This window comes from Halichoeres trimaculatus, unplaced genomic scaffold (assembly GCF_033239565.1).
Source record: "Halichoeres trimaculatus isolate MK-OKI-2021-1 unplaced genomic scaffold, fHalTri1.1 fHalTri1_scaffold_8, whole genome shotgun sequence".
In the NCBI taxonomy this organism is placed as follows: Eukaryota; Metazoa; Chordata; class Actinopteri; order Labriformes; family Labridae; genus Halichoeres; species Halichoeres trimaculatus.
Window position 1 is genome coordinate 23,707,197 of NW_027437186.1, and position 19,149 is coordinate 23,726,345.

Genomic DNA, 19,149 nt, shown 5'->3' on the forward strand with positions numbered 1-19,149 from the left:
AAAACTCAGTGATTAGTTTTTGTTGGCCATCCAATGCGTGCTAAATGAAAACAAAGCAGAGGAACGCAGAGGACGAACTGATAGGCTGGGTCAAAATTGAGCGATTTATTGAACAGCACCCCTTGTGATGTGGAAGAGGTACTGCATGAGCAGCGCATTGTACCTAATGGAAAGCACGCGGTCTCTTATCGCTTTACACATTAAATACAACAGGGGGCGCTGTAGTCACTTGAGTATGGTCCCTCAGCAACATCACAACCGAACCGTTGGCGGTTAGCAGGCTGCTGGAAGCGGGACCCTTGAAAAGGAAAACGTATGAACATGAAGTCTTCCTTGCTGCGGGATATTTTGTAAACGCTGCCGCATACGTCCAAGGTTATCGCTTTTAGAAGGAGTATATGGTCAGCCATTTGTAAACAGTGTTATCGCTAGCTCAACTGTGGTCCTGTCACTTCTCTTGGCTGGAAATTTATGTTTAAATGTTACATTTTCTGTTAGCTCTTTGCTAAAAATCTCAAATTAAATTTGATCAACGTAAACTTTGCGTGTTTAACTGGCCACTGGCCCTGTTAAGGTTACTTCAGCCAGCTTAAAAGAGAATAAGACTTCAGAAAATGCCTCCCAAGAGGCAGCACATGAAGCCGACAGCAGCCAACGTCTCCAGCTCCCTGGACCTGGAGTCTGAGGACATCAGCCTGGAGACCACCGTGCCCACCACCGAGGATGTCTCCTCATCTGACGAGCAGCGGGACGGCTCCCAGAAAGTGACTCGACAGCTGATCGAAAGGAAGGAGCTGCTGCACAACGTCCAGCTGCTGAAAATCGAGCTTTCCCAGAAAAACCTGATCATAGACAACATGAAAGCCGATCATATGTCAAAGGTAGGAGGGGAGAGAGATGAGAGAATCTTCGCCTGTGGAAATAAATTTTGCAAGAATAATCTGTGATGTGTTTTTATATAACAGATTGAAGAGCTGGAGGAGAGGCTGAATGATGCTTTACATCAGAAGCAAGTGCTGGGTTTGAGACTGGACAGCCAGCTGAAACTGGCACAAGAGGAGAACAGGTGAGAAATTTAGAATTTTTATTACATTTAAGTGTTATTGCTCGGTCGTGTACGTAATTTATGAAGTTGCACATGTAATAATACGTGTTTTACATTGTTGTGAAATAAATACATATATTAACCTATAAAAGGAACCCAAAATACAATAAGATATTAAAGCAGATCTTCGGAAAATTATGAGCATTTTGTTGACGTACCGTAATCTGTCAATGTATCTATCCTGTCATTAAGATGTTAATGTAAAACAACAACTACTCTGACTGAATGTTGACACCACTGCAGGAAGCAGCAGGCTCTGCGTAAGCAAGAGATGGAGGCCATCCTTCTCAGGCAGCAGCAGCTGGAGGAGACAAACAGACAGCTGTGCGAGAGAGCTGGAGAACTGCGAAGGTCCCTCAGAGAACTGGACATCACCCAGGAAAAATACCAGGAGCTCCGTGACCTCCCTGATGATAAAATCTCCATCCAGGAATATGTCGCTGTAAGTGCTGGGGTGTAATCTCTACAGCACTGTACATTTGATGGAGAAATGTGTTATGATGCCGTGAATGACAAACATTCTTTTTTCCTTCCCCTGTGTGTTTAGTTGCGTTTCTATGAGGTGGTGACTCCTCTGCGGATTCAGCTGGCTGAACTCAGTGTGAAGAGAGGCAATTTGAATGACGAGCTGGATACACATAGAGCACAGATGAAGGCTTTGTTTGAGGTACAACACACTTACACACACTTTTATGACGCTTTTTTACTACTTTTTTGTGGTTTTTTTTTTTCATAAAGGCTGTTCCTTAATCCCTGCAAACATCAACGAGTCACAGTAGATTATCTTTATTAATAATCTCAGAATTTAGATTTTTTCTTAGTAAACGCTCAAATTTTTAGAGTCTGAGTTATGTACTTCAAGAGCATAGATATCAAGAATCATGAGTGCGTGTGTATTGAGAAAGTGGTATGCCAGTAATCAGTCATCTTATTAAGGATGGGTACCTCTCACATATTGAATTGATATGGTACCAATGCCTACAATTGCCTAGTACCTAGCAATTGGTATCGGTACTCAATGGTACCAATTTTTGATAGATATATAATATATTAAATATATAATATAATATAATCAATAATATAAGTCATAAATATTAATTTGTTCAATAATGAAATCCTCTTTTCAGTATAACATATTTATTTTTTAATATATCAGCTTGCAATGCTGTGTTCATGTCGAGCATGGAAAATTACCCACTCATCCACTCCCTCAAGGATGCTTTTAGGTACCAAAACATGATACCGTTTGATTTTACATGAATCGTACTTGATAGTACAAACAGAATTTGGTCGGTATTTGTTTAAGTACTGGATTCCTTTGCCACCTCTACATCTCATACATGTTGTGGTTTTTTGCTGTTCTGTTAATTACTTTGCCATTGAGAAGCTGATGTTTTCTCCCTGCAGGGTTTAGAATGAAAGGAGTGCAATGAAAAAAACTCTGTTAACCTACCAGCAGTGGCTTGTGGGCATAAATGACAAGTTGATGAGATAATGATGACTCACTTGAAACATAAAGGTAAAATCCAGGTGAAGTCATCTCAGGTTGCAATGGCTTGGGGGATTTTATTCTTGATAAACATGACACGTGACGCTACAAGAACGTAGCATAAACACCGTTTTTTAAATCAGAAAATAGGTCAAATGGCACTTCCCGCGCTGCAGTTTTTTGTTTACATTCATAGTCATTCATATTTATCCAGCAAGAAAATGTCTCTGAGCTGACATTTACTGCAAGATTTAACTTCTGTGCTGTCAAGGCGTCAGTGTGCAAGATGCTACTGGAGCTTTTCTATTCCGAGTTTGTGTCTGTGAGAATTTGGCTTGTTTAGGAAATCCTGCACATATGCCAGTTTTTACACATCATTCACATTAATCTTACATTTTTTATATAGAATCATTGAAACAAAGGGGCCAGGTGCAAACGTGACAAACCCCAGTGACCAAGTAACAAAAGCATGTTTGAGAACACTATCACATGATAAAGCTAAGAAAAAGACCATGCAAGATAACATGAAGGATGAATAAACCCACACAAACCAATAAGAGCAAAAAAATTGGCTTTAAGGAGACTGTTTCCTGTCAGATGAACTGAGGTAGTTGAGTCTACCTGAGATACACGTTTTAACAACAACTGTAGGGTCATGTTACTCTGTCGTTTTTTGTATCTTCAGAGCTACGAGGAGGAGCGACGGCTGCGCACTGAGTTAGAGCTAAGAAGCCAGAGACTCACCCTTGAACTGGCCGACACCAAACAGCTGATCCAAGAAGGAGACTACCGCAGAGACAACTACCCAAGTGTGAAACGGTGTGTGTGTAACATCTGTTTTTATCAGTGTGACAGATGAGGAGGATACACCGTTTGAAATCTAATGCAATAACTTAAACAATCTTAAATTGTTGTTTTTTATATTGAGTTGGCCAGAACATGGAAATAATTGCTGTATCTGTATTTTTGTAATTATTTTATTCTAATTTTAACCTTGCTGAATTCACCTGATATTAAAATATTTTCTCTCTGGCTCAAAGGGAGCGTGACAACTTTGAAGCAGAGCTGAAAGAGCTAAAGAGAAGATTTGAGACCGTGGAGTTGTCACATGCTGCACTGACCACAGAGAGGAACACACTCAGTAAAGAGGTGCTTCAAACATACACTCACTGTTTGTTCTGTTTCAAACTTCCTAAAGTCACTTTGAATGGTCTGTATTGTATATATCGTGATCTGTTTTTGTCCTCTTATCCACCAGGTGGCAACATTGCAGCAGTCAGTGACTCTCCTTCAGAAGGACAAGGAGTACTTGCACAGACAGAACATGGAGCTGAGTGTCCGATGTGCACATGAAGAGGACCGCCTGGAGAGGCTGCAGGTTCTTAAGAAAAACCATAAAAACAGAAAACACATCTTCTGTTAAAAAGGATTCATCCAATGTTCTTGTATTTCTTGTTTGTCTTGCAGACTCAACTAGAAGACACTAAGAAAGCAAGGGAAGATGCCTATGAAAAATATGTGGCATCCAGGTCAGATTCTGTTTTTATGCCTCTTTAATTTTGACATCATGATGATAGATTGTTTTTGTTCATCTTCTTTTTCTGTATCTTTTCTCCACAACAGAGATCATTATAAGTCTGAATATGAGACCAAGCTAAGAGATGAGCTGGAGAACATCAGGCTGAAAACAAGTCAGGAGATAGACAACCTGCAGAGAACTTCCAAGGAGATGTACGAGAGGGAGAACCGGTACCAGCATTTTTTTTATTTTTGTTGAAAGAGCTCTTTAGAACTTTAGGAGAAAAAAATAAAGTTTTTCAAAACATAGATGAACTCACAAACCAAATCAGTTTCTAATCCTAAAACCCATTTTTAGATTAGTTTTTTTGATCTGAAAACAGAAATTCATACTCTTTTTTTCTAAATTCAGTTCAACAAAACACATTGCATGTATATGTCTATATTTTCTTTGTTGGTGTGTGTATGTGTGTGGTGGACCAGGAACCTGCGTGAGGCCAGAGACAACGCGGTGCTGGAGAAAGACAGAGCCATCGCCACTGAGAGAGACACTCAGTCAAGATATGATCAACTGCTGGAACAGTAAGTTGGTAACAGAGAGGGGCATTTGGTCCTGCTATTCCATCTGTCCTGTCTGCTTTCACTTTCAAGGCCAAAAACTAATCGGTGCAGCTCAATGTGTCAGTGAAAATGGCTGAGGTTATGTGATATCAATTTACCGTATTGACCTCAATAAATGAATGCAAAAAAAGGATGAGTTGTAAATTTCAAAACATTGGAATTATCATTTAATAACAAAAGCTGAATATTCCAAAGGCTAATATTGCATTAATGATATTTTCTTTTTTTTTTACTAGACCCTGGTTGTAATATAATTTAATCGCCAAGCAGTGGTTGTAGAACATCTAAAAGCGGTTCATATTTTCCTGTTAAATAACAACAACACCAACAACAACAAAAGCATTCATAATAACAAAAAAATGTGAGAAGGCGTAAAGGCTGGTTGCTGTTAAAATAGGTGCAACTCTGTTTGGCTCAGCATTTTTTAAAAACAAAGATTTCTGGGAGCAATTTTGACAAAAGAATAAAACAACAACAATGCAAAAAAAAAACAACAAAGATCAGGTTTCCTGCAAACTTTGCTCGATAGAATAGATTATATATTGGACTATCCAAATAATCAGTAAATGATTAGCAGTAACTATCAAATATACATTTTTTGGCCTAAAAAGCCAACCCCTGAACCTGTATTTGAAGACCAAATCCTGATTTCAGAAAGAAAACATATTTATTTAAAAATATCAGTGCAATGGACACAATAAATACAAGGAGGTAGGGCTGGACAATTAATCGGATTTTAATCGGGATTTCAATTTTGCCATCTGAAAATCATAAAAACAATATAATCGAAGAAAAACAATTAATATGCCACACAGTGTAGATGTATGCAAGTTCCTGTGCTTCATAGCTCTTCTGTGTTTCATGTGCAGCCACAACGAGTGTGTGTGACTTGTGTGTATCAATAATACTGTGCCACTTGCTGGTTCTTTAAAGTTGTGTTTAAATCAGTACTAAAGTTTTTGAATAAATGAATAATTGTGTATATTAATCGTGATTTCAATATCACTTAAAATAATCGGGATTCTTAGTTTTACCATAATCGCTCAGCCCTACAAGGAGGTAAGCTGATGTTTTAAAACCTTTTAGTTAAAATGATGCTCTCAATGTTTTAAAATAATTTTGCCGCTTTTACACTTATGAGGGAAGTACCCTAGTTTTGCTATTTAAATGCCAAAATATTACAGTAAGATAACCTGCAGTATTATCAGATGGATTAGAGGTCTTGTGATGCTATACCTTTAATCAGTTTCATAAACACGCCCATGTTAAAACGATCTTCATGCACTCGTCATCTTCAGACAGTCGCCTCCATGGCACCATATTTCCTGGCTGTGTGACAATTTTTTAATGTCCTTGCTGTACTGCTTTTTCTCAGAAAAGGTATTGTGACTCCACCTCTGTTGTTAGTTAACTTGTCCTACTTTTTGCTCGTTGCTCTAATCACCTTGTCTCTGCATCGCACTTCCTCCTGGCACCTTGGCACAGTGGGTAACTTCTGACTTGTGTCATGAGGGGTGCATGCTTTTCATTTCTAACTGGAACTGGAATATAAGACAATACTACCTCTTTCAGATGTATTTGAAGGGGAAAAGGTTGTTGGGGTCACACAGTTTGAAATGAAAAGTTTGGGGACAGGGGGAGAAAAAGGGACACCTGAAGACCTAACGTCAAACCAAACTTCCCTTTTAACTTTGGGTTGTTGTGTTTTTTCTAACTTATAGTGGACAGCCTTTTTGGTATAATGAAATCTTTTTCATGTACATATTTTTTTAAGAAACCCTGGTTCTTATGTGGTTTCTATGTGAAAGTCTGGTTTTAACTGACAATCCATTCACCTGTTGCTGTCAGATCTCTTCAGATAACTCAATCCATACAGTATGTACAATTTTAAACGTACTACAAGTTCCTATCATGCCTAAGCCATGAAGAAATTTGCTCCTTCTAGATAATGACTTCTGTGCACTAAACCGTAGCTTGCATGTAAAAAACTAAACATTTTATAGATATTTCTAGGTCTTGTGTAATACTCAGCTCCTGGCATAATGTAGCATTGAAGCTAACATCATCCAGTTGCCTTTAAGGAGTTAAACACGAACCACAGCGTTTAAATGAGGGTTACTCCCTGGTTGCGTTGTTAAAAGGTTGCATATTAGGAAGAGTGTAGGAACTTCACCTGAGGGCAACTGTCAAACTGTCAGTCTGGGGCCAGTTGGTACAGTTTTTTTTATGTCAGGGTTAATCACATCATATTTCAAATTCATTTCTTTCCCTCTGTGGGCCAATCAGGAATGTGTTACCTTGTTGTGTGTGAGCTTGGCGGCGTCATGTGCTGTGATGATTAAGACAGGCATTTCTGTTCTTCCTTTGTTTCCTTACTTGACTTTCTCAGTTTCTCTCTTGAAGCTGTAAGCTTGTTCTCGCTCTGCTGCTGATGTGTGAGCAGCAGCCTCTCATCAGCTTGTGTCCAGGGAGTGGCGGGAGCTTTGGTGGCTGTGGTCTGTTTCGTACTAAAGATCACATGAATGCTTTGCTGCGACCGAGGGGTCAGGAGGATCACATGGAAGTCAGAGTTCACTGAAGGCCTGCACCAGCTGGTGTCACTGCCCTCTCTGCCCGACTAATGAATAAAATAGTTTCAGGTTCGGGGAATCCTGAGGAACACTGTGGATAATCTATACAGTCTGTAGACTGTGTAATGAAACAGATGACCCTATAGCCCCCCCTGAAGTGAAGCCAAAATATTTTGAGCTCACCTTTGTGAATAGCTGCAGTATAGCTCATAAGGCCCGCCTCTTAAAATTTAAAGTTAAAATACACATCAAGTCATTAGTCATAATGCAGATTTAGATTCCAATGTTCATTTTTCAATCATTCATTGATTTAAGGGGTTGAAATGTCATGATTGACAGCTCTATTGATAAATGTGGCTCCTGAGTTGCAGGGCACCAGATTGCCAGAGAGGAAACAGTTCAAGATAGTAGTAGTTATGATCTTTCACTGACTGAGTGTCTGACACATGATACATCGTCAGATGAGCCTTGGTTAGTGGAAGAGGCAGCACATCGATGCCAGGGCTCAGGATGCCACTGCTGATCGTGGAGCTGTTTTGGCATCATTTTTGTTCTGTGGAAGGAGAAACAGATATGTTATTAGACATACACAGTCAGTGTGAATGACAGTAAGTTGACTGTTCCCATTCTTCCCATTTAAGTCTAACAAGCTGAGTTTGGGCGAGATCAAAGTATGATATCGGTGTTCTGTGGGGGTAAAGAAAGACAAACATCATCATTCCACTGGCTTTTCATAGTTAAAAAGCAGAATGAATGCGTAATTTATTTTATGACTTGAATAAATGTTCTAGCTTTTTCCTTCCTCCCTTTTGCTATTTTGAACCCTTTAGTCCTGTTTAGTTTTGTACCGTTTTAGCTTTCAGTAATTTGTGTTAATGTTGCAAGTGCAGTTCTCTGCTCAAGGCCACACTGTCCTCTCAGCATAGCCTTGAAAAAGGATTTCTGGATAATGGCCTCAAGGAAGTTTAATAGCTTCTGCTGACATTACAACAGAAGTATTGTGAGCACTTATCCTCTTTCTTTGTACCATATGAGATACATGCACATTCATTTCATATTATAGAAATAGGGAAATCAAAGGAGTATTTTACAAAAATATGTCATTTCTGCATTTATTTTTAGTACTTTTGAGTTTTTACTCAAACTTTTTCATGTTGTGTTTGCAACAGACTCACATGTACGCACAAACAGCAGCAGACATAGCAGTGTCCCTGTCCTGGGTTACTACGACATGCCGGTCATTTCTCTAGATCCAAACCACCAGCTGTTGCTCTTTCCATAGACACACACACACACACACACACACACACACAGTCTTCACTCTCCCTTGCACTCACTCTCTCTGCTGCGATCACATTCCCTCTCTATGTCGCATCGCAAGCCAGAAACGACAGATGCTCGCCACAAGCCCTTAACCCCTAACCCCACGCATGCCCCTATTTTTGGTTTAAAGAATGAGGCGGACAAGCTTGAAATGGCGTCAGATGATTGTACCAAAGAGTACCAGCTTGAATCTCAGAACCAGAAAGCCAGTTATGGTCATCAATCTGTCTAAAAACATAGAGAAATTGTGGAGGGGGGTTTTCCATTTCCCACTTCGTACCAAAAAAAACTTTTCTTTAACAAAATTGCTGAGTCAGCTGCTCGAAATCGCAAAATTAAACCTGGATTTTGAAAGAACAGATAAAAGCTAAAGCTGGTCACACTCTTCTGCAGACATTTTTTTAAAATTAACTTTGGTTGGTCTCAACTAGATTGCAGCTGCCATCGATAAGAGAAGGCGTAAAATTTCCACCATGTGTACATGTCTGTCTGAGCACCCAGCTCAGGCCTGTGCTCTATGGATGATGAAATCCCATCAGGTCAGCTGTAATCGAGTTATTAATATTATCCAACCATCCCGCATGGTTTAATACACTATGAGTGTGTGTGTGGGTGTAGGTAATTTATAGCAGCCTGTGAAGGCGCACAGGGTTTAAAAAATGTCCCTCTGTAATTATTCAGCATTTAATTTTTTTTTTTTTTTTTTGATCTTTTCAGGAAATACAACAAGTTTAAATGAGTCCTTGATTAATTAATTACAGTGGTCTGATACACAGAAAAGATAATGATCATATGCTGGTGACATTTGAAAGTTTCGAAATTACTACCTTTTGACTCTAACAAAGTAGTTTCAGACTTGTTGCTGCAAATAAAACATTTTTATCACTTCGGTGATTTACATTTTCGACTACGAAGTTGTTCACAACCAATTCTCAAATCTCGGTTACAATTTAAAATATCTTATATAAGTTCTAGTAACTTATAAAACCAGTAAAGGATTGAAAAATAGGAAAAAGTTTGATACTCTCCCATAGAGAGTGGGTTTTATCATTGATGTAAAATGATTCATGTTTCTTTGACTTAATTTTTTTTCCTGCAGTCTAATGAAGTATGATGGCTGTTACTTAATCCAGAATTGTGTCATGTGAAAACAGAAACTGTTGAATAATATCGTCCTGTCTTTGTCTCATACTTAATTATTTAACCCTAACCAGAAACACCTTTCCGCTCGAGGTGCCAACTCAAATTATGAAAGTTCAAACAAGACCAAACAGTGCTGCGAGCGTCATTGAGAAACTTCTTTCTGTAACAAAATGATTGAACACTTGGCTTTCCTGTTTGGTGACTTAGTGTAATAAAATTGTTGCCAGGCTGTGCCACTGAACACTTACTCTCAACATGCAAATCATCTACAAACTTAATTGTAACCATAAAAAAGAGAAGACAATGCAACATTGGTTTGAAACCACCAGACATGCCTGAACTCAACCAGGGGCCAGGAGCGGAGTGTGTGAGGTGCTTCATTATCCAGGCTTGTCCTACATAACACCAAAAGACACTTTATCTCACTCTTTTACACCGAATTAGTGAGATTTGTGTGTGTGTGTCTGTACATGCAGGTTCCGACAGCTCCAGCTTGGTACTGACGGCCGAGTGGCAGAGCTGTCCAACCAGGCCAAGCTGCATTCATTCGAAGCCGAGCGTGCTCAGTTGGTCAAGGATGAGACGGCTAAAGCCCTGGCTCTGTGTCAAGTGGAGAACGAGAAACAGCAGAAGAAACTGGAGGTATCCTAAAACACAGTTTTATCTTTAAGAAAACCCTTCACACTATTTTTAAGCCAAGAGATAAATAAAGTGCTGTGCTATTTGTGTCCTCCAAATCAAATCCTCAAGAGAGTTTACATGAAAACACATCTTCCTGGATATTGATGGTATCTTATCGGCTCTAAATCTTAGAATTAATTGCCATATAGTGGACTTGCACAGTGTGATATTGATGAGATTATAATATACATATGGTATTTTTAACATGTGTAATATGAAATTAAAAAAAAAGCTGTTGTGTGAAAAATAAACAGACATTTTTCATGTTTACTTTATTTGTGTGTTTATTGTTTCTCTCCTCTGCCATTTTTCCCTCAGCTCCTGACCCAGGAGTTTTACAGGCTGCAGACGTCATCAGAGAAGCGAGCGGCAGAGCTGCAAGCTCAGAATGCAGAGCAGGCAGCTCGGCTTGAGACCTATGAAAAGCTCGAGCAAGAGCTGGACCAAGTCACCATGCAGGCTGCTGAGAGTAAGGACGGAGCGTTAGCTCTCTGACACCCATTACAGGGGGGAGAAAGAAAACAGTGAGGGGAAGTAATAATAATACAAGCACAAACAAATAATTGCTTGTTCCTCTAAATTTCTTGTAGAATTGGATAAGTGAAATGGATTTAAACATTCATGCAAGGGGAAATTGAATATCTTAAATTGAAATACATTGTAGCTCAGTTGTTTTTTATTCCAGTTATCAGTGAGATAAACCACCATTTTTTATGTCTCATTAGTTGAGAACGAAGATGAAGCAGAGAGAGTTTTGTTCTCATACGGCTATGGAGCGAATGTTCCCACAACTGCCAAAAGAAGACTGAAACAAAGGTACGGTTCATTATACACTTCACATTTTTTGACCAATATTTAGATATGCTGAAGTATTTTCTTTATCAGTTTGTATGACAGGGACAGTGCATGTCTGCATGTTAAATCAAAACAAAGTGGAACCAATGCAGTGTATACAAGACTTCTGCCCATACTTGTCCCTGGTTAGACTTTTGGGAAATGAGGCACATGATACAACAAGCAGACAGACAAGCAGCAACAAACAAATGTAAGAGCAAATAGTAAAATGAGCATCCAAAACATGTAACTTAGTGTTCACAGGTTTGCCTTAGTTTAAACCGTAGTCTTGTTTTTGTATCAAAAGCTTTGGAGTCCGTTATTATTTCTGATGCTGTATGAAAAAATCCCTTCAAATCTCGACATTTAATCAGTCAATCAATGTTTAAAGAGCCGGTCTAGACTGTACTCTTTTGTTTGTACTATTTAGAGAGACCCAGCATCGAGATAAGATAAGATTCAGTCCCATCATCCAATAAAAAACTCCGTCTTATCTCATCACACTCGAGGAAGAGGACTTCTCCCTCTTTTCCTCAGCAGATTTAAATTGCCTCCCTTACATGAGGATATCATTGGAGACAAACATAATCCAATCCAAATATTGTGTAACTCTTTGCTGACTGCCAGGTGTAAACAAGTTGTTTGGCATTGGCAGAGAAGATTTGGCAAACTCTCATACTCAGCTCTGCTGCTTATCCCAAATCCATGTTCCTTACAAAAGTGGCTCCACAAGATTTATTGCCAAGAAGCATTGTTAAAACAAAGAAGTAATCTACTCTTAACACAAATTTCCTTAATTTTGCATGAAAAATCTAAACCGGTTGCAGTTTTTTTGTATTTCTGACTGAGCAACTGCCTGGAGAGTGTTTACTTAAGTGATTCAACCACACCTCCTGTCACAACCCCAAACATAAGTGTCACAAAATCAGTCATGCTTTAAAGCACATGTTCAGTCCTGATTTGCTTCAGAAGTCCCAACGATTATCTGGCTCTAGCTTCTTTTTTGTGCTTTCTTTTCAAAAACTCATGCACTTAATACTCTTACATGCACAGAATAAGAAAAACAAACATATTCATCCTCTGTTTTTGGTTGTTCAACCAAAAACAGAGGATAAACAGACAGTGGCAGTACATATCAGTGTAAACTTGTTTATGTTGCCCTGATTTGGTGTTTGAAAAACTTTGTTTTTATTTGTTGTGCAGCGTTCACCTGGCCCGCAGAGTGCTGCAGCTCGAGAGGCTGAACACGTCGCTGAGGAGAGAGCTGGACATGCACAAGTCACAGACCGGACAAATATCTGAAGAGGTTAACACACACACACACGCACACTCATACTCTCACACAACTTCTAAACAGCATCCAGGTGTGCATATATCAGAGGACCATCAGTGAAGGGTTAAAGCCGAATTTGATGTTTAAAAGAAGTTTTGAACAAAAGAGCTGCATGTCAGTGCCCGTAACACGCTTGTTTTCACACCATCGCAAATCTCCCACAGGAACTCAGATTATGGTTTTCACACAGCTTCTATTAAAGCAGTAATGATTTATTTCAGCCTCTCTGTGGTGACATAAGAGTCATTATCTCTGAACCAAAGTCGGTGGCTCCTCTCTCATCACCCCCCATTTACTGTACCTTCTCACACCATCGCACGACACTCATGCACAAAGACAGGCCAACATCAAAGAACAAGAAAAGGCATTCAGCTGCTTTTGAGGTTGCTCCCCACATATTAAAATGATCCTTTATTAACTCTGGATCATGTATCTCTGGAGCATGTTTTGGAAATGACTGGTTTTTATAGTGGAGCCTCTGCAGCCTTTACACGAGGGAAGCTTTACATTTGAGTCTGTAGTACCTGTCATTCTTGTTGACACAGTGGGAAACAGTGCCAAAAAACCATGACGGCTTTACTCTTTACTCTCTCAACAACTCACCACTCCAGTCATTGAGGCTTTTGTTGTGATTGGCTTGCCTTGTACATGTGTGTGCAAAGCTAAGGCTTTAATTTTTCTGGGTGTGTGCTTGTATTTTGACTATGCGTGACTGTGTATGGGAAGTCACATGTCTACTACTCGTGTTCTGATGCTCAAATTTATCCAGTAAGGTTTGAAACAACATAATTGACAGCTCTTACAGCCAATTTGTTCCCTTTTTCTCTACTCCTTGTTATATTTTCAATGAGAGGGGAGATTGCGCAAGCCGGAGTAGAGAGGCTGTGCAGATCTGAGACTAAATAAGCCAGCTATTCAACTGTCAGCTGTGACTGACTGGCACTGGTCTGGAATACCTCATTATTCACTAAGTATGAAAGGACAAGGTGAAATATTTGACTTTATTCATCAGAAAGGGTGTTAACCATTTAACCACCCACACACATGTCCTGACTAACTCAGCATTGTGTGCGTCCACCACCCATCTAGTTCGACTCACAACGGGCTGGCTGTAAAATTGGCTTAATGTGTAACACCCTGACTTTTATCTATTGTTGCCCAGATTAAAATTGGTACTGAGTAATCTTGTTTAAGGTAGAGGACATTTAACGGATCATTAAAAAACACTACAAATTGACTTCCATGAAAAAGCAAGATTAAGGTTGAGAGAGTTTTTTTTCTCTGTCCTATATCATCATAAGTAAATCTTCACTTTGGCTTCGATACTTTAGTTTAAAAATTGATTTCAAGACAGAAAATATTAGCACCATGTGAGGGAGGGGCTAAAGTTTTTTAAAAATACAAACTTAGAGCTATTCATTCATTTAAACCAAAATTCAGTTTTTTAAATGAATCAATGAACTGATATTTATTTATACAGCGCAACAAATGTTTTTTCAAAATGCTTTCTAAAAACAAACTTCTAGCTGTCCGCAAATGGGCTAAAGCAGGGGTGGCCAACCTGCGGCCTGCAAGCCAAATGCGGCTCTTTGTCTTTTGGTCTGTGCCTCTTTGATCAATTCATAAAAAAATATATGTAGTTATGAGTAGTGGAGTGCCGATCAATCTAAAATATTGATATACTGATGCCAATGTTGGGATCAGTATTGATCATTATTTGAGTGTACAGATTGATACTGAAGTTTCAGTTTCTCTTCTCTAGTAGGAATTTAAACACACAAACACATTAAACCTCGCTTTGAAAATTGGAAATGTATTGATTTTCGTTTTATGTCCTTTTGTTTATGTGTGAGAGGAAGTGTGTTTGTAAGATCATGTGTGTGATATGGCTCTCCGTAGTACCACGGTAATTTGTGGCTCTTGGTCTCTGACTGGTTGGCCACACCTGGGCTAAAGCCTTGCCTCTTTGCCTCATCCAAACTCAAAGCTAGCATGACGTCAGCATTTCCAGTATGACCACCATTAACAATGAACTTTATAAATATTAAACAGTCTATGGTCTGGACATACTTGTGTTTTTAGTGCCCACCTAAGCCTGATTTTTCTTTTTAATCTATAAGTATTTAGGCTTTATTGCACAGGAACACACATGATTAACCCTAATGGTCTCTATGAAAGGATCCTGTGAATTAGCATAAAATTACTTAAAAATACTTGAGAATAAAGTGACAAACCACTGTAGCTAAGAAGAAAAAAAATCTTAAAATCACGCCTTCACTTTCCATCCTCATTTTTCTTTTGTTTGTTTATTTGGACGTCTTCAAGTTGTGTAATAAAAAAAAAATTGTGAGGCTGAGAAAACTTTTGTCCTTCATTAGCATCAACGTCTAACAACCCAGACAGAAGATGTTTTTCAAATGATCAATATTTTTTATGACAATAAACTAATGATTATGATAACTTATTGCAGAAGCACCTATAAAAGCAGAAGTTCTAAAACGGAAAAAGATAAAATAAAAGTCAGTAAACAAACAGTGAGATGGTAAAACTTGATCAAGGATTACAACCTATACATGTACAGCAAATACACAGAAACCAAGAGGATAACCCAGGTAGTACAAGAACCCATTAACAGAGTGAGTCCCTGAGAACCACAGGTAAAAAGAAGTAAGAACAGCAAGGAAATAGAAAGGGTAAGAAAGATTAAAAACAACAGATAGAATAAGGTAGATAAAGAAAGAAAGTTAGTTTAATGGTAGTAACAGTGAAAAACAGAAATTAAGTTAAGAATGATAATGTTAAGATGATAAAAAAAAAAATACGGTAAACTAGTAAAATTCATAGCAAAGATTTAGCAATGATAAAACAATAATTAAATCTAGACAAAATAATTTGTTCAGCTTCAATTCACAAAATGATTTTTACACTTTCAACATTAGCAGCACAGTCAGTTTACTCTAAACATCACCTTTAACTTGAGTCACAGTCATGAGGGCGGCATGATGACAGACGATGAAGTCCTGCTGTTTCATCACATGGGGCACTACATTCACAAAACCCATCATTAAAGAAATGTATATGTCAGTTTCAGGTGAGCTGCAGAATGTAAAGTGACCCTGTTTAACCCTGTGGTGTTGTCGGTGAAGTTAATGTCCTTATAGATGCTTCAGATTTCACCTGTCTATGCTTTCCTCAGTTATTAGCAGCCAACCAGCTGTTACAGCAGACGCAGCAGCCCTACAGCTACCTGATAGAGACGGTGAGACAAAGAGACGCGCAGATCAACACCCTGAAGGAGCGCGTCACCTCACTTGAGGACAATATCAGGTACTGGTTCACGTTTACAGCAAGATCACACACTTCTCAGTGCAGAGAGGAAGTGAGGAAATACAATTTCTCCACATAATTGGTTTCGATTTTTCTATTCACTCATCATGGCAGCAGGCTGTAGCTCCATCCACTTCGGATGTCCCTGCTCTATAACCTCTGTGTGGCACTTTTTAGTTTAAACTTTCAAATGTCTATGAGTCCATGCTAAGTAAGTTAGTTTTTATATCAGCGCACACAGCTTACTGACCTAACCCCCATCTGCCTTTTTTTGTTTAACCTGAGGAATATGCAAACTGGCAGACTGCAGGTTTTCTCTTGCTGCAGCTCTGTAACACTGCACACTGACCTGGGGCAAGCGGGGGGTGGAAAAAACACCTATAGAAGTGCTTTTAATCTTCTTCAACTTCCTCATCTGACAAGCGCTTATACATTTCTGTCTGGTTGGACAGCGCTCATGGGAGATTCTCAAGTATATAGTATTTAGTGTTTATACATTACATTAAGTGTGCTTTCCTTTACTTTTTATGTTGTGAGACTTGAAATTCAGTCAGACCAAATCCTCTTGGAGCAGTGTTTCAGAAAAGGCAGATCTCAGACCGTAGCAGTGCTACCAAGCTGTTGCCTTAAGATTTGCAAGATGATTTGCTTAAAGAACCATGTTACAAGTCCTTTCTTGTGTGCTTCACAGCCTCAGGAAAAAAGATCTCTACAAGATAAAAGCAAAACTAACTCGTAGTTGTAAATAAGACATTTGATTGTTTTTTACATTAAAGAAACTCGTGTTTAATTTATCATCTTTCCTTTGATACTTTAGAAACCAAAAATTCAAACCCTTTGTGCTTGTAAATCTGTCAGTTAACCAGACTTCATCTGATCTCCTAATAAGATTTATGGTGAGGCATTTTATTTTTTGAAACCATTCTTAATTATAGTCATACTAATCAAGCAACATTCAAATTACAAAGGAAACCACACCTTCTGCTTTAATGCCATGTTCCTGATTAGATCCACCCAAAGCAAAATAAAAACACCTTGTCTAAAATCTTCATAGTACACACCTGCACAATCCCACCTTAAAGAATCGCATTAACCGTTAATCAGAGGTTTTTAACAGCAACTCGTGTCGCAACTTTTACTTTAAAAAACTTCTACTAAAAGAATAATAATGAATTCATGTTCTTTTTTATTTATCTCAACTCCAGTTCTCTGAGGAAAGAGCGGACCGCCCTTCTGCAGGTGAAAAATAACATGGCTGCTGATTTGGAGCGACTTCTGAACCATCGAGAGGTACACGTTTGCTTCTCAGTGGTCACTTTTTTGTCTTGTATGGTACATGCTCACCCTTTAGTTTAATGAAGTTGTTATAAATGTTCATTGTCATACTGTCAGACAAACAAACTCAGGCCAAATAGAAGTAACAATAGAAATGATTGGTTTGCCTGCAAATTTTACTATTTTAATTCTTTTTTGGGTACAGAATATTAGAAAAAAAATATAACTTTAATATTCTTAGGTCCGAGAAAACATTGTCTAATTCGTCTCATGTCTTACTCTTCTAGCAAAGTAACTTGGAACCTTTTTAACATTTGGTTACTTTGCTAGAAGAGTAGTAAACAACTCTTAGATTATCAGACTAGATGATGATGACTTCTCGGTTGGTTATCTGAATATGACATTGGCTGATAATGTTGCCATAGTTTTAGAAAAACAAAACAGACATGCTATAGAAAGGTGTTGCTTCTACAGGTTGTGTGTGCTTGTGTGCTTGTGTGCTCGTATGCTCGTGCACACAGGACTGTGTCCCCCCCCCTCAGCCAGCCGTTTGCTGTATGAGGTATGTGCCCTGTCATAGACAGCTGTTCCTCAGCCTGGCTGTTTGGGATGCCACCAGGGTGCATGTGCGTTTTTGAGTACGTGTGTGTGCTCGTGCATGTGTGCGACATGCCAGGGCTCATGTCCTCAGGGGTGATAAATAGAACCGTGAAATGGCCCCAAGTACTCCCCTCTGCCCCACTGCCACCCTTCAGACCCTCAGGCTTGTTGAGCTTATAGCAAGTTGTCCCATAGATGGACCTGGAGATCTCAGCTGTGCAGACCTGTGGTTCAAGACAAACATTATCAGAGAGCAGCAGAATACATTTTTTAAAGCACATCATTAAAAGACTTTTTAAATAGCTATTTGTTTGGGATCCATGTTTATTTTTCTACATTTGTTTTCACATTTCTGTTTTCCTGAACTGTGTTATTCTGCAGGAGTTAGCGGTGATGAAACAAGTCCTGATCAGCATGAAGTCCAGACAAGGGGACGCTCTGAACCTCTTGGAAGCAGATCAAATCAGTACCAGAACTGCTGGAGCAGGAAAACAGCCATTTAAACGTATCAGCAGGACCACAGAGGAAGAATCTCCAAGCAAACCCAAACCCACTGTGTTTGTAAGTGTCTGACGTGGAAACACCCTCAAATGAGTCACAGCACCTCCACCTGCTGAGACAGAGGTTCAGACAAAGGAGCACAACTGATTGACAGAATGTGATTAATGACTTAATTGCTTAGCTTATCCTTCATTAGAGAGGGCGTCAAACAGATGACAGTTATTTCTGACAAAAGCTTCTGCTCTCATGCAAATTAATCTTTTTCTGATCAATCTTATTTCCTCTCTTTCTCCCTTTCATTTTCAGACAAAAAAAGCAGTTCCTGATTCATACCAAAAACCAAAGCAGAAACCCAAATGAGGAGATATTCATACTACTACTACTAGTGCTATTTATTGTCACTCAGGGCTTCAGCAATTTTTGTTCATTTTTTGGTTTATTTGAATTCCCCTTTAATTTCTTTTTTTAATTTAAGTTTTTAAAATATACTTCAAAATGAAACTCTTTCCAGTGTCCGAGTGTTATGTTGTTCATATCCATGGTTGCTTGTTGTTCAGAGGGGATAAGTTCCCTGTGTGCTGGTCTAAAAACAGAGGTATTACCTTCCACTGGGTACACATTCCTCGCAAACTGACTGCCCAAAAATTCCACTTTCTTGGCAGTGGTCTCTTTTATTAGGTCTGTCTATCATTATTTTCTCATCTATTCCAGGTCTTAAGATACTTGTAGCCACAGACAAACAGCGTTGCAAGGAAACCTGGCATCTGATTTGCCAGAGCTGAGAATCCTTCGGGTTTTAAATATAGACATAGTGGGCATACCTTTATCA

General features: G+C 39.0%; 1 protein-coding gene across 1 annotated transcript; it reads left to right on the top strand.

The window, feature by feature from the left end:
* Positions 1-152: 152 nt before the first annotated feature.
* pibf1 (progesterone immunomodulatory binding factor 1) lies at positions 153-18,826 on the top strand. Its single transcript, XM_074675023.1, has 18 exons — positions 153-881; positions 966-1,066; positions 1,349-1,547; positions 1,653-1,772; positions 3,280-3,413; positions 3,635-3,743; positions 3,853-3,972; positions 4,062-4,123; positions 4,218-4,343; positions 4,596-4,694; positions 10,246-10,411; positions 10,769-10,919; positions 11,176-11,266; positions 12,488-12,590; positions 15,814-15,944; positions 17,150-17,234; positions 18,201-18,380; positions 18,627-18,826. The coding sequence occupies exons 1-18, from the start codon at positions 615-617 to the stop codon at positions 18,678-18,680; spliced, it is 2,298 nt and encodes a 765-aa protein (XP_074531124.1). The 5' UTR covers positions 153-614; the 3' UTR covers positions 18,681-18,826.
* The last annotated feature ends 323 nt before the right edge of the window (positions 18,827-19,149 follow it).

What these genes read in the sequence shown, in the direction of transcription:
- pibf1 (XM_074675023.1), top strand. Translation starts at nt 615, where the DNA reads ATGCCTCCCAAGAGGCAGCACATGAAGCCGACAGCAGCCAACGTCTCC. An exon ending in AAGCCGATCATATGTCAAAG is followed by an intron (nt 882 to 965) that starts GTAGGAGGGGAG and finishes TTTATATAACAG; the next exon opens with ATTGAAGAGCTGGAGGAGAG. An exon ending in ATGTACGAGAGGGAGAACCG is followed by an intron (nt 4,344 to 4,595) that starts GTACCAGCATTT and finishes GTGGTGGACCAG; the next exon opens with GAACCTGCGTGAGGCCAGAG.